The sequence below is a fragment of the Lissotriton helveticus genome, chromosome 4_1 (assembly GCF_964261635.1).
Source record: "Lissotriton helveticus chromosome 4_1, aLisHel1.1, whole genome shotgun sequence".
NCBI classification, from domain to species: domain Eukaryota; kingdom Metazoa; phylum Chordata; class Amphibia; order Caudata; family Salamandridae; genus Lissotriton; species Lissotriton helveticus.
This window is the reverse complement of record NC_136063.1, coordinates 1,110,125,969-1,110,138,083: the sequence shown is the minus strand read 5'-3', so window position 1 is coordinate 1,110,138,083 and position 12,115 is coordinate 1,110,125,969. Positions and strand designations below refer to the sequence as shown.

At 45.2% G+C, this 12,115-nt stretch overlaps 1 protein-coding gene across 1 annotated transcript in view; it reads left to right on the top strand.

The window, feature by feature from the left end:
- The window catches only part of LOC144828114 (dynein axonemal heavy chain 5-like), a 1,079,012-nt gene that overhangs the window by 365,010 nt on the left and 701,887 nt on the right, over nt 1-12,115 (top strand). The window contains exon 46 of the mRNA XM_078686235.1: nt 2,061-2,278. Coding sequence (XP_078542361.1) covers nt 2,061-2,278 — 218 coding nt within the window. The remainder of the gene's footprint in view (nt 1-2,060; nt 2,279-12,115) is intronic.

The window sequence follows — 12,115 nt, the reverse complement described above, 5'->3', positions numbered from 1 at the left end:
ACCGCCCCACCCATCCTCCCCGTTCTGCGAACTGATACCTAGGGTTAAGGACATCCCTTTCAGGGCCCTAGTTTCATATGGCACCAGTGTTAGTTCTCACATGGCTCTGCGTGTTCTGGCGCGGAAAAGCTGTGTGCAAAGAACTGACGTCAGCGCGCGGAGGCGGCGTCTATATACTCCAGCGACGTCATCACGGCGCACGTCGCCGACGACGCTGAGCCGCAGGGGACGCCTGCAGACGACGCCTACCGACGCGCAGGGGTACTGCTACGCAAAAGTTTCCGGATCCAGACTGACGCCTGGGGATATTCTAAGGTAAGGAATCTAATACTAACTACTGTTTCTTACAGATATATCGTTACCGAAGGTAAGTAACTTGTTCGCTTGGTCCATCATCTCCATGTGTTTGATTTGTTTGCCCTAAGTTGGCAGGGTAGGTCCAGACGTGGGTCCCTTGCTCACTTTGCCACTGGATTTAAGCTAGCATGGCTGATGAGGGGTGTTACCCCGAAACTGGTCCCAGGATGCTTGTTTCTGGTCCAGGGTAGACCTGTTTGGCAGTTCGGGCTGGACTGTTCCCATGAGGCACAGGGTAAAGACTGATTTGCATATGGCTAGGTCTGAACTGGGGTGGGAAAGTGAGCTAAAGAACGATGATGGATTCAATCCATATCTGTGACTAAGGGTGAGTGTCTGAAAAGTTTCAGCGCTCCGTCCACTATCTTCTTGGGTTTGTTTCTATGTTAAACTAGCCTTGCAATGCTAATCCAAAGCACTTCAGTTCCCCATGGCTTTCCTTTTAAAATACATGTGTTTTGAAGTGTTATGTTCCAAGGATCTCAACTAAACAAAAACAAGGCAGTATATCCCAAAATACTCAAGTGAAAGATAAAAACTGGTAGCGTAATGTCATCGTGACATGGACACAGATGCTTAAAAAACAGGGAAATGCAACTTTTGTTGTTGTTGTTGTAATACTTTATTCAATAAAAAGATTTATCATAAAAGTAGATACAATTTCATCATAAAAGAATAAAATTCATATTAATCATATCATGATACAGAGATAAAAACGTATTACAATGCAGAATCAATATTTACAGTTAAAAGGCCAAAGTTCATAAAGTGCAGTGGCATTCATTTCTTGATCAGCCAAATTAATTAGTCTTAATTTTCTACCCCATTCTCAATTGCATAAGCTTTGAGCGTATCTGCCAGGCTTTTCCCAGATACTTTGCAACTCCGCAAACGACCATCATGGATGTTGTGTCCGTTGTCAGAATGCGAAGGGCCATCGTGTAGTGCCTCACTCCCATTTCCCTACATACTGGTTTTAACCATCTTTTCCTAACACCCCTATAGGCACTACAAGCAAACAGGAAGTGTGCTAGGGACTCAGTGGGGTTTGCACATCCCGGGCAGGTAGCTTGGTGGGACAGGGAGGGTTTCCAGCACTTAGTAAATTCATGCAAAGGAAGTGTCCCACACCTCAATTTTAAGAAGAGAGTTCTATCTCTGGGTATTTTAATAAAATCTAAAAAGGGTTCCAGCTTCCTTACCGGTTTGTGCTCTAAGAACTGATCAGTTAAAACACCCCACCTAGTATCTTTTAATTCCTTAGCCTGCACCCATTCCCAATAAATTTTCTTAACCATTTCTTTCGGGGGGGGGGGGGACTGGGATAACCACGCTTCGTTTTAAGCATTTTCGGTGAACTGCTTTTGTTTTGAGGTGGAGCTGTTTAGCTTTGGTCCTTGCAAAAAGTGCAAAATCTAGGTGCATTTTGGATTTTATTTTTTTTAGATGGGGAAGTACATTTTGCCGCACAGATTAAATCTACACAAAAAGAGAAGTAGCCAGAAAGTACATTCAGTGAATGCGATTCTTACCCATCTCGTATGCAGAAGGGCCCTTAAGGAGGAGCCTGAAACTGTTAGTTTTTTTCAATGATAACAGGTCTACCATGATCATTTATAGCAAATGAAAATCTAAAATTTTCCAATCTACAAACTGGTTTACTTTGAAATCCATTTCTAATAAACGTGTACGTTGTTTTTAAGGTATGATGACCCTCGGCCCCAGTGGCGCAGGGAAAACAAAGTGCATTAACATCCTGATGAAAGCAATGACGGACTGTGGAGCACCACACAGGGAGATGCGGATGAACCCCAAGGCTATCACAGCCTCGCAGATGTTTGGCACGCTGGATGTGGCCACCAACGACTGGACCGATGGCATCTTCTCCACTTTGTGGAGAAAAACTTTGAAAGCAAAGAAGGTAACTTTCAGGAATATGAAACATATCTTGTGATATTTATAATCGGAGCTGCGCGGGAAACATAGCACTGCACCAGTGGCGGCTGGTGACATTTGAAAGTGGTGAGGTGTGACATTGTTGTTGTACTGCACTGCGGTGAGCAAGCTCATACAAACTACGGGGGTTTGGGTGGGTTCACCCCCCAAGAAAATTTTGAAAAAAGAGTGGACAAATGGTGCATTTTTAAGCAAATTTGAGGAAGCAGGAAGGTTAATAAAGCAATTAGTGCTGGGCCTAATAAACATTGTTCGGTCACTGCACCTCCCCTCCTCTCACTTCCCACAGCTTTGCTTTTTTTGCTGAAACAGTACAGCACCATCTCAACAAGTCTGACAGCCAATCCTATTGGTGCTAGGAAATGTGGACACTTCACAATCTGAACCAGCAACCACTGTACAGCCAAAGCATACAAGCTACAATGGCCAACCTGCAGCATGCAATAGTAAAGAATTAACATGTAATATCAAAAGAAAGTCAACTTTAAAAACAGAGCGAATGAGTCCGTCCCTCATTTTCACACGTAAAGTCAAAAGAAGTCCAGTCCAGAGAAGCTGGACAAGTTGGACACATTTACTGGGACGGCTCATGCATTATCCCAAAATGACCAATCAACGTACAGATCTCAGTGGCCCACCTGCTTAACTAAGGCCACCATTGGTGCTTTTCACAGCGAGAGCAAGTATAAAAAATGTTTTGAAACCAAAGTTTAAAAAATAATTGCATTAGCATTGATCATGAAAATGGTAACCCATTACCATGAAGCCTAGCACCACTGTGGTCCTTACGGAAAACGTCACACGGCTGATTCCCTGGTAGCATTAACTAGTGTACATAGAAAGTAATGAAATATTATATCCCAAAAGAATATTATACACACTAAACTATTTCATTCTTAATTTACTTAAAATGAGGCACAACTAGCTTCTAGAGAAAGTACAACGGTATGCAGCACATTACACTACAATCTGCAGTATAAATAAGTGCACAATAATGTTTTTAATGAAAAGGAAATTTCTGCTGAGAAAACGTAATTCCGTTCTCCCACTTATTGCTGAAATCAATTGTTGATGCCCACCTCTGTACCACAAGCAAAAGCGTTCTAAGAAATGAGTTGGGAGCTCATATGTGACATACTTAAATGTGTCATTGTGTAAACCGAGATTTAACATCAACTCGACTAACTAAACTTGCTAAGCAGAAGGAGTCTGCCCTCTGGAGAAACTACAGATAATTTTACATTTAGGAAATTCTGCGTGCCGTGGCCTCAGTCGTGGGTCGCAATACTCACCGGGGGGTCGCACGGGGGTGGGGGCTGGGGGGGGGTAAAAATAAAGTTTAAAAAACCCTTAAACTTACCTGACCGGGTGGGTCTGCGTTGCCTCCGCTGTCTGCTCCTGGGCCGGGGTCTGGGGCGTTGGCGCCTTCAACGTCTTCTGCGTGAGTGGCTGGCAACCCCTCTCAGCCAATCCAGGCGCTGCTCCAGCAGTGCCAGGATTGGCTGAGGGCAGGGTTACTCCCTGCCCATTAGGAGACCAGGGGCTGCGCATGAAGCAACCCTCGGTCTCCTAAGGGGAAGACTAGTGCGCATGTTTGGGCTGATCGTAAAAATGATCCGCCCAAAAATGAACATGCGCACTATTGCACTGTCATTCAACCCTGAGAGTGCTGCTGCAGCCCCACCACCTTCAGCGTCCGTGTTCTACTTCAGACGCTAATTCCAATCAGGAGTCCTGATTGCTGCAATTAGCATCAGAAGTAGAACAATTTCTAAATGGGGCCGTGGCATTAGTGGGGCAATGTTCCAACGCCCCCAATGGACGCACCGCCACTGCACTGCACGGTGACGGCATATTGTTCTGCAACTGCTCAATACACCTTGAAGTGAATGTCATATATCAGCCACGTGAAACACCAGATTTTGAAGTCTTTACACGTCTATAAGAGAGTGTCGTTCAATTAGTATTTTCATTTTCAGAGATTACCTTGAATCAGGATTAACAAAAATTGCAAACAAACACTTTAAAGTTTACTGTTATTCCTGGACTCTGGGCAATAAAGTGCCGGTCGCACTTATTTATTTAAAACATTTGTAGAGCGCACTATCACCATGGCAGGCATCCTGGCGCTGACTGAGACTAATGGGGTAGGGAAAGGTCGGAGAACAGAGGGGGCAGGAAATTAGTGGGCAGAGGTCTTGGGAAAAAGCCAGGTTTTGATTCTTTTCCTAAAGGGTAGAAATTCGGAAATGTGTCTAATGTCTGATGGGAGCGAATTCCAAAGCTTGGCAGCTGCCACGTTAAATGATCTGCCTCCGGATCTGACCCTTTTGAATTTAGGAACCAGTGCCAGTTTGGCGTCAGAAGAGCGAAGCTGCCTGGCTGGAGTATACCACGCAAATTTGGATTGGAGGGAGGCAGGGCCTATTGCGTGCAATGCTCCAAACACGATACATAGGGATTTAAATTGGACCCGCTGCCTCACCGGAAGCCAGTGGAGCTTGCTCAGTGAGGAGGTTGCACTTGCTCTTCTGGGGAGCCCCAGTGCCAGTTTTGCTGCGGCAGACTGGACTCTTTGGAGTCTGTCCAGTAAGAACCCAGGGGATTCCAGCAACAAGGCGTTGCAATAGTCAATACGACTAAGTATGGTACAGTGTACCACTTGGGCCCGTGCAAGAGTAGGGAGGAGAGGCAGTATCTTCCTTAGGGAGCGGAGGATAGCGAAACAACATGCAGAGGTCTTTTGGATGTGCGTCTCCATACTGCGGTCCTGATTCAGCATGACCCCGAGGTTGCGGATCGTGGCTACTGGGCGCACAGTAGTCCCAGATTCAGGTGGCCAGAAATTGTCTGGGAAGGGTCGCGGAATCTTAGTACTAGTGCTGAAAAGTACTTCCGTTTTCTCTGCGTTGAATTGGAGGGAGTTGGTTTTTAGCCAATGAGAAGTGTCACGTACACAGTTGTGAAAAGTCTCAATAGAAATGGAGTCTTCTCCCTCCAGAGAGAGTATCAACTGCGTATCGTCCGCGTAGTTGATGGTTTTGATATTATAGCTTTTGATAAGCGTGATCAGAGGTCTAAGATAAAGATTAAAGAGAATAGGGCTGATTGCGGAGCCCTGGGGAACCCCATGTGGGACCAGAGTGAACGCCGACTGAAAAGGGGGGATGGAAACCGCTTGTTGTCTATCGAGGAGGAACGAGTGGAACCATTGTAATGCCAAGCCTCTTATTCCTGCCTCCGACAGTCGTTTCAGCAGGATAGCATGATTCACGGTGTCAAAGGCGGCAGACATGTCAAGCAGGATAAGGAACACTGCCTGTCTTCTGTCTGCACGCCTCTGAAGTTAGTCCATCGCTGTGATCAGGGCGGTCTCGGTTCCGTGAGTGGGCCTGAAACCAAATTGATCAGAGTCAAGGAGCTGATGTCGTTCCAGATGGGTAGAGAGAGTGTTACTAATCCAGCTTTCAACAATTTTGGCTGGGAAGGGCAGCAGTGATATGGGACGGTAGTTTTTGGAACAGTCTGGGTCCAGAGAGGGTTTCTTTAGCAGAGGGTAAACTAATGCCCGCTTCCACTGAGCAGGAACTGTTCCGGTTGCGAGAGATTGATTACAGATGGCGTGCAATGAGGGGAGGAGTTCCAACCCAAATTCTTTCCAAACTTTGTGAGGGTCTAAAGGTGACCCAGAGGAGATCTTGCTGGCTAATTTAACGAAGGCCTCGTACGAGATAGGAGGGAACTCAAGTAGGAGTTCATTAGAGGCCAGTGGTGGCACTACTGGCTGGTTCATGGGAGAGCTCGGATTAAGATCAAGGTGATGGGTGGAGTCCGGGGGGGCATCAAGGTCCTTAATAATGAGATCAATTTTATTTTTGAAAAACGCAGCAAGTTTGTCACAAAGATCTTGAGACGGGGTGATGGTGTTTTTGGTACATTCCGGGTTGGTGATACTATTCAGTATATTGAAGATATTTCTAGAGCTGTTAGGGGAATTGCAGATCATAGAGGAGTAGTAGTCAGCTTTGGATTTTATTTTTTTAATTGAGTTCTTGTATTCCCGCACTTTATTTTTCCAAAGTTCTTTGGTGGTTTCAGTGTAGTTACGTCTCCACCTTCTCTCAGCCTGTTTACAGTTTTGCTTCAGGTCTTTTAGGCTGTCATTAAACCAGGGCGCAGAGTTGACGCTCCTGCATTTGCGGGTTTTTAATGGGGCATGAACATCAAGGATAGTGGTAATCTTTGAGCAAAGAGAGGAGTAATTGTCATCAATAGGTTTAAACTCATCAAAGAGTTGATGTAAGTGAAACACTTCCCCTGTGGAGTGCAGACGAGTAAGGGCTTTCCAGTCTCTGCACTTGGTTTTATTGGGCGGCCCAGAATCTTTGGAGTAGTCACTCTTAAGGTCTAAGAAGAACTTGATAAGTGAGTGGTCTGTCCAGTCCATGGCTAGGATTTCTCCCATTGTAATTAACTGGGGACCTGCGAGCAATAGATCTAGGAGGTGTCCACCCCTGTGGGTAGGTCCTGTGACCAGCTGCGAGAGTCCAAGGCTGTCGCAGGATTTAAGGAGGTTGCGTAGACCGGAGTCGAGGCAGCCGTTCTGCCACAGATTGAAGTCGCCCAGAATGAACAGTTTGTGATGCGAAAGTGCAAAATTAGTCAGAGTTTAAGGCAAACATTTTGAAAAGATGCATCTTTTTGTTTTACGAGACAGCAGACACAACTTACCTTTTACCTGAAACTGAAAGCAGCTTTTGTGTGTATGCCCCTCATGTGAATTGCGTGCCTTTTGCTATGCCTCAGTCACTGACACACTATCGTTTGGCACGAACAGATGGCACTCCTGTGAGTGTTTAAATCTTTTTCACAACCACACCATTGCACCCTCTTATATTTTGTGTGGGTGTCAATTGGACAGTCGTAATTTCTTATGAGGTGTGGTTATACCAAAGTAGCACTTTATAAAATTGACCACATAAAAGGTATATGTCTCCATCGATCACAGCGAATGCCTATGCCTGAATGCCATGCATAGTTATCAGTCAGCATACCATGTTACCAAAGAGTCATAAGTCAATGATCTTCCCCTTCTTATTTAGAGTATCCAGTGCTTACTCCTTCAGTGTGTCAATATCTTTCTTATTATACTTACACCCCATTCTCTCTGTGCACTGCCCTTCATTCTCACTATGATCAATGCCTTCAACACTGGTGTTGTCTGTTTATGACTTCAGAAAGTTTGGCCATATGTTATGGTGAGATATTGGCTGCTTTTTCTTTCACCGTGGTCCTTTCTTATCCTAGACCCTGTAACAAGTCACAAAACCATTGATCAGATGAATGCCTCTTATTCCTATTCCAGTTTTGAACAATCCGTATTTTATGCAATGTGATAACTTTTGTGGTTTCTGACAATCTAAGTTTCAAATGTATACAATTTTCAGTACAGCTCCACACAAAAATACACATACATATCAATATTGCAGTTAAAACTAATATGTGTTACAATTCATAACAGATAAAAAAAAACAATCTGTCACAAATGTCATAATTGATTTAAATAAAAAAATCTGTCACAAATGTCGATCGAATCAGGTACAAACAATAATTCCGGAGGATCTGTTGGTAATGTGCCAATCGACCAATCAGTTAAAACTTTATTTGATTGTAGAATCTAATCATAAAAGTGACAGATATAATAAATACGAAAGAGCATTAAAACATCATTGAATTACAAACGTGCACCAACAACTTTAAACAAGCATTTGCAATGCAATAGGTTTCGCATTTACAAACGCGAGACCTATTGCATTGCAAATGCTTGTTTTAAATGTATAGACAATGGATGCAGACATTTTAAATAATTGAATTTTGGGAAGCGTGCAATTTAAGGGCAGCCAAACATAGCTAGAGAGAGGATTATAAAAATAAACAAGAGCAATACTGGGGAAAGTTCCTTGGAGTTCATTGCAAGCTTCAATCAGCTGTAAATAGCCTCTCTGGACATCCCCAGAAGACTAGAGCCAGCAGGGGACTCAGTAGCCACACCCATAAACAGGTAGGTGGGTGAAAGGCACATGCACGGCCGAGGTTCTCTGCACGTCTACCTGCTTCCTCTGCATGCCATAGGCTTTTCTCTGCACATCAAGAGTCTCTTAGCAACTGTAAGACTTGAAAATGGACAACTTCTGCAGTCAATTAAGTCCAGAGATATATATATCTTTATAATAAATACTTCCTATACAACTGATATTAAGCTTATATTAAATTACTACCGTATGTATAACTCTAGGGACCACTGTTTAGTGTTAGCAGCCATTTTACAGCAGGAACAAAAAAAAATGACAGGTCAGCGAGATGCGACAAGAAGCACAGGCAGGGCTGGGCCCGAGGTGGAAACACAGAGTTCTTTCCAACAGTATGGATTACCGATAAAAAATCATTAAAAAGCGATCTCGCAATCAGTCCGTGCGAGCGTGTAATGACTGGGGCGGCTGAATTTCCAGACTGGATATTTATTTTTTTGAGAAACAAAAAATAACAAAAAACACAAGTTTACCTGCCGTTCGATGTTGAGCAAGAGGCAAAGCAATAGCGATTAATCCGCCCTCAGCCGCGCTATCTAAAGCTCACCAGGAGCCTTCGAGCGCCAACATCAATACGGCTTCCAGGTGAGGGTGGAACGTGGAAATAAACACAAATTATCAACACCGTCTCTTGTACTGCCCAATTCTTTCTGCTTTGGAGACATTTGCTGAGAGTGCGCTAGTTGAGACTTCCTCGGATGGTAAACCATTCCAGTTTTATGTACACCAGGGAGTACAACAAGCTGTCTCTGCGTGTACTCCGAGAGCAGAACTTGAGCACGGCACTATGCCAGAGGCAAAGATCAGTGGAGAAGAAGCCTTTGGCCGCCGGCTGCCCTCCTCCACCACGTCACTTCCAACTCACCCGGAATACAGTCACGGAGGGAGCCACGCGACACTCGCCTCCCCCTCCCCCACCCCCACCGTGCAGCCATAAGTTCTCCAGGCGGGGCTGGCAGTAAGGAATGCGCTCGGCCAGGAGCAAGGTGGGAAGTGTGCAGCACTAGGGCTGTGGATCTCGCCTCTTCAAACACTCCTGATGCACTGTAGAGAGCCCGGGTGCTCGCCCTCCCAAGCCCTGTAAGTGTAACAGAATTTGCAGGCGACCACTAGGACCTCCCGTTCCGTCTGGAGCCCCCAGACGCAGCTATGCTACCAAGAGCCTGCCTGAGCCTAATGCGCCTCCCGGTCGGCAGCTCGCTGTGCGCTAATCGGTGGGGGGTGCGGGGGGCGGGAGGGGAATGCCTAACACCAGACGAGGGGGGGGGTGCTGCGCCTAACTCCCCCCACCGGCGGACAACAAGGGGGGGTGGGAGAGGGGGGACACCATTAAAACAAGTGCGGCCAAGATCTGAAAATTACAAAGAAAGAGCGTGGTGTCCCTGAAGCGGGCACCGCGCTCCGAATCAAAGTAGAAATAAGTGAATAAACGGAGCGCGGTGCCCGCTCCAGGGACACCGCTCTCTAAATCACATTAAAACAAACAGGGCAGAGGGGGCCACACTCTAAAGGACAAAAAAAGTGCTTCCAGAGCGTGTAACTCCGTGAATGAGAGATCCAATCCCGGTGGGCGGGGCCAGGTCCCGGGCCGGCGAGGCAGAAAAGAAACAAGTCAGGTCCCGGGCCGCGCTGTGATTGGCTGACGTCACGGGGGTGTCCCGGGCCGGCAGCCAATCACAGCGCGGCCCAGGAATGACGTCACGGGGGTGTCCCGGGCCGGCAGCCAATCGCAGCGCGGCCCGGGACAAAGGGGCGGGGCTTAAAAAAAGCACCAGAAACGCCCCCGAATCGCGTTTTCGAGAGAAAGCGCGATTGACAGCCTCTGTCTCCCAATGGCTAGTCTCCATTTATGGAGCTAGCCAATTGGAAACAGAGGCTGTCCTAACCTCACTATTGAAAACAATAGATTTCGATCTGGGAGGGGCTTCGCCCCTCGCCAGGTTTCGAAACCTAAAAAAGAGCCCACAGCAGAACAAGCAACAGGTTCAGACAACATTTGGAGACCCAAGTGTCCTTCACTTTGTTCCACCAAATAAAGAGTCCAGATGGCTAGAACATTGTGAGGGATATATTCTCTTTTTTTCAGCATTTAGGCCGTTAAACACCTCGTGTTTTGGGAAGATTTTCTCATGCTTTATGGGACTGTATGGTGCATTGCCTGTCTTCTCTTTCAGAAGAAGCCAGGAGTGAACGCCTACAGGTGGTAAAAGATGGCCGGGAAGGTATGAAATTCACCATAAAATGTGGTACGGACATCACTGATTCTGTGGGAAGAGCTATGGTTTAGTCAGTTGTGCTGTGCAGAAATGCATGGCTGCGTTAGTCTGGGTTTTCAGAGCCATGTACAGGATAGCTTGAAAGATATGCCCTTTGATGGTGTACATTTATTTGGTGAACACGCTGATTTCTGCTTTACGGCATTTCGGAGCTGGTCAGTGTGACAAAGCCACCTAGACAGGTCTTTGAATGCTCTGGTGGATTCTGTCTTTCAGAAAGAAGTGTTTATACATGACTGAGTTGTAATATGTATTTTATCTGGTGTTAACCAGTGGGCTGCCTAATACCGAGGTTTATGGTTGTTTAGATAACCTGGAGGTTCTTTACATGTTTTTTCATACCCATTTTTTATTTATATATATTTATAGAGTTTTATATAGCGCGGACTTGACCCTTGGGTATCAGAGCGCTTCACATATATATATGATACATTTGTGATACAGTGCGATTGGCTATATAAAATTCCTATACAAGATTTTCTTATCAGTTTCAGTAAAAACAGCAGCATTACTATATATAATATTCATGTACATTCAGTAGAAATAAAAGTATTTTTGTATACCAGGGTCTGTAGTGCTTTCTGTGAGTTCTACCACAGGACCAGTTCATGATCGATGTTTGGTATTAAAAAGCTAAAGAGCAGTCTAGTCTTATGGAAGGAACCTGCTCATTAGGAAGCTCTTCGCTTCCTTCTTGAATGTTTGGAATTTTTCTAATGTTTGGAGGGAGTGAATTCCAGATTCTGGGGGCTGCTCCGGAGAAAGCTCTGTCATAGGTTTTCTTCTTCCGAAAGATGGGTGGTTTCAGCAGCAGTTCTCTGGCGCTCCTAGCTGGTCTGTTTCCCCCTGACAGCTCTATTTTCTGAGCTAGGTACCTTGGAGTTTTGTAGTGGAGTGCTTTGTGTGTAGTACATGCCAGTTTGAATTGATTTCTGGCTTTGTAAGGTAACCAGTTTAATGCTTTCAGGTGAGGGGAGATATGGTCATGTTTTCTGGATCCAATAATGAGTCCTGCTGCCGCATTTAGACATGCTTTTAGTGGTGCTGTGGAAATATTTGACAGACCTGCTAGAGTTGTACATCCATATTCAATCCTTGAAATAACTAAGGACTGGACTGCTAGTTTGAGGTCCACTGTAGTGATGAGAGGTTTAATTTTTCTAATATAGTTCAGGTGAAACCGGGCACTTTTTGTCATTGATTTGATGTGAGCTTTCATGTCTAGGTTCTTATCAAGCGTGATTCCCAGTGATTTTGCTAATTCAACTAGTGTAGGGGTGCAGTTTAGTGTTGTGATCGTTTTGGTCCATTCTTTCACTTCTGTGGGTTTCTTCGGTGGTGATATTAATAGGAATTCTATTTTTTGTGCATTTAGGTTCAGATGATTACTAGTTAGCCAATGTAATTACATTTTTTAAGGCCTCATTCATTTTCTTT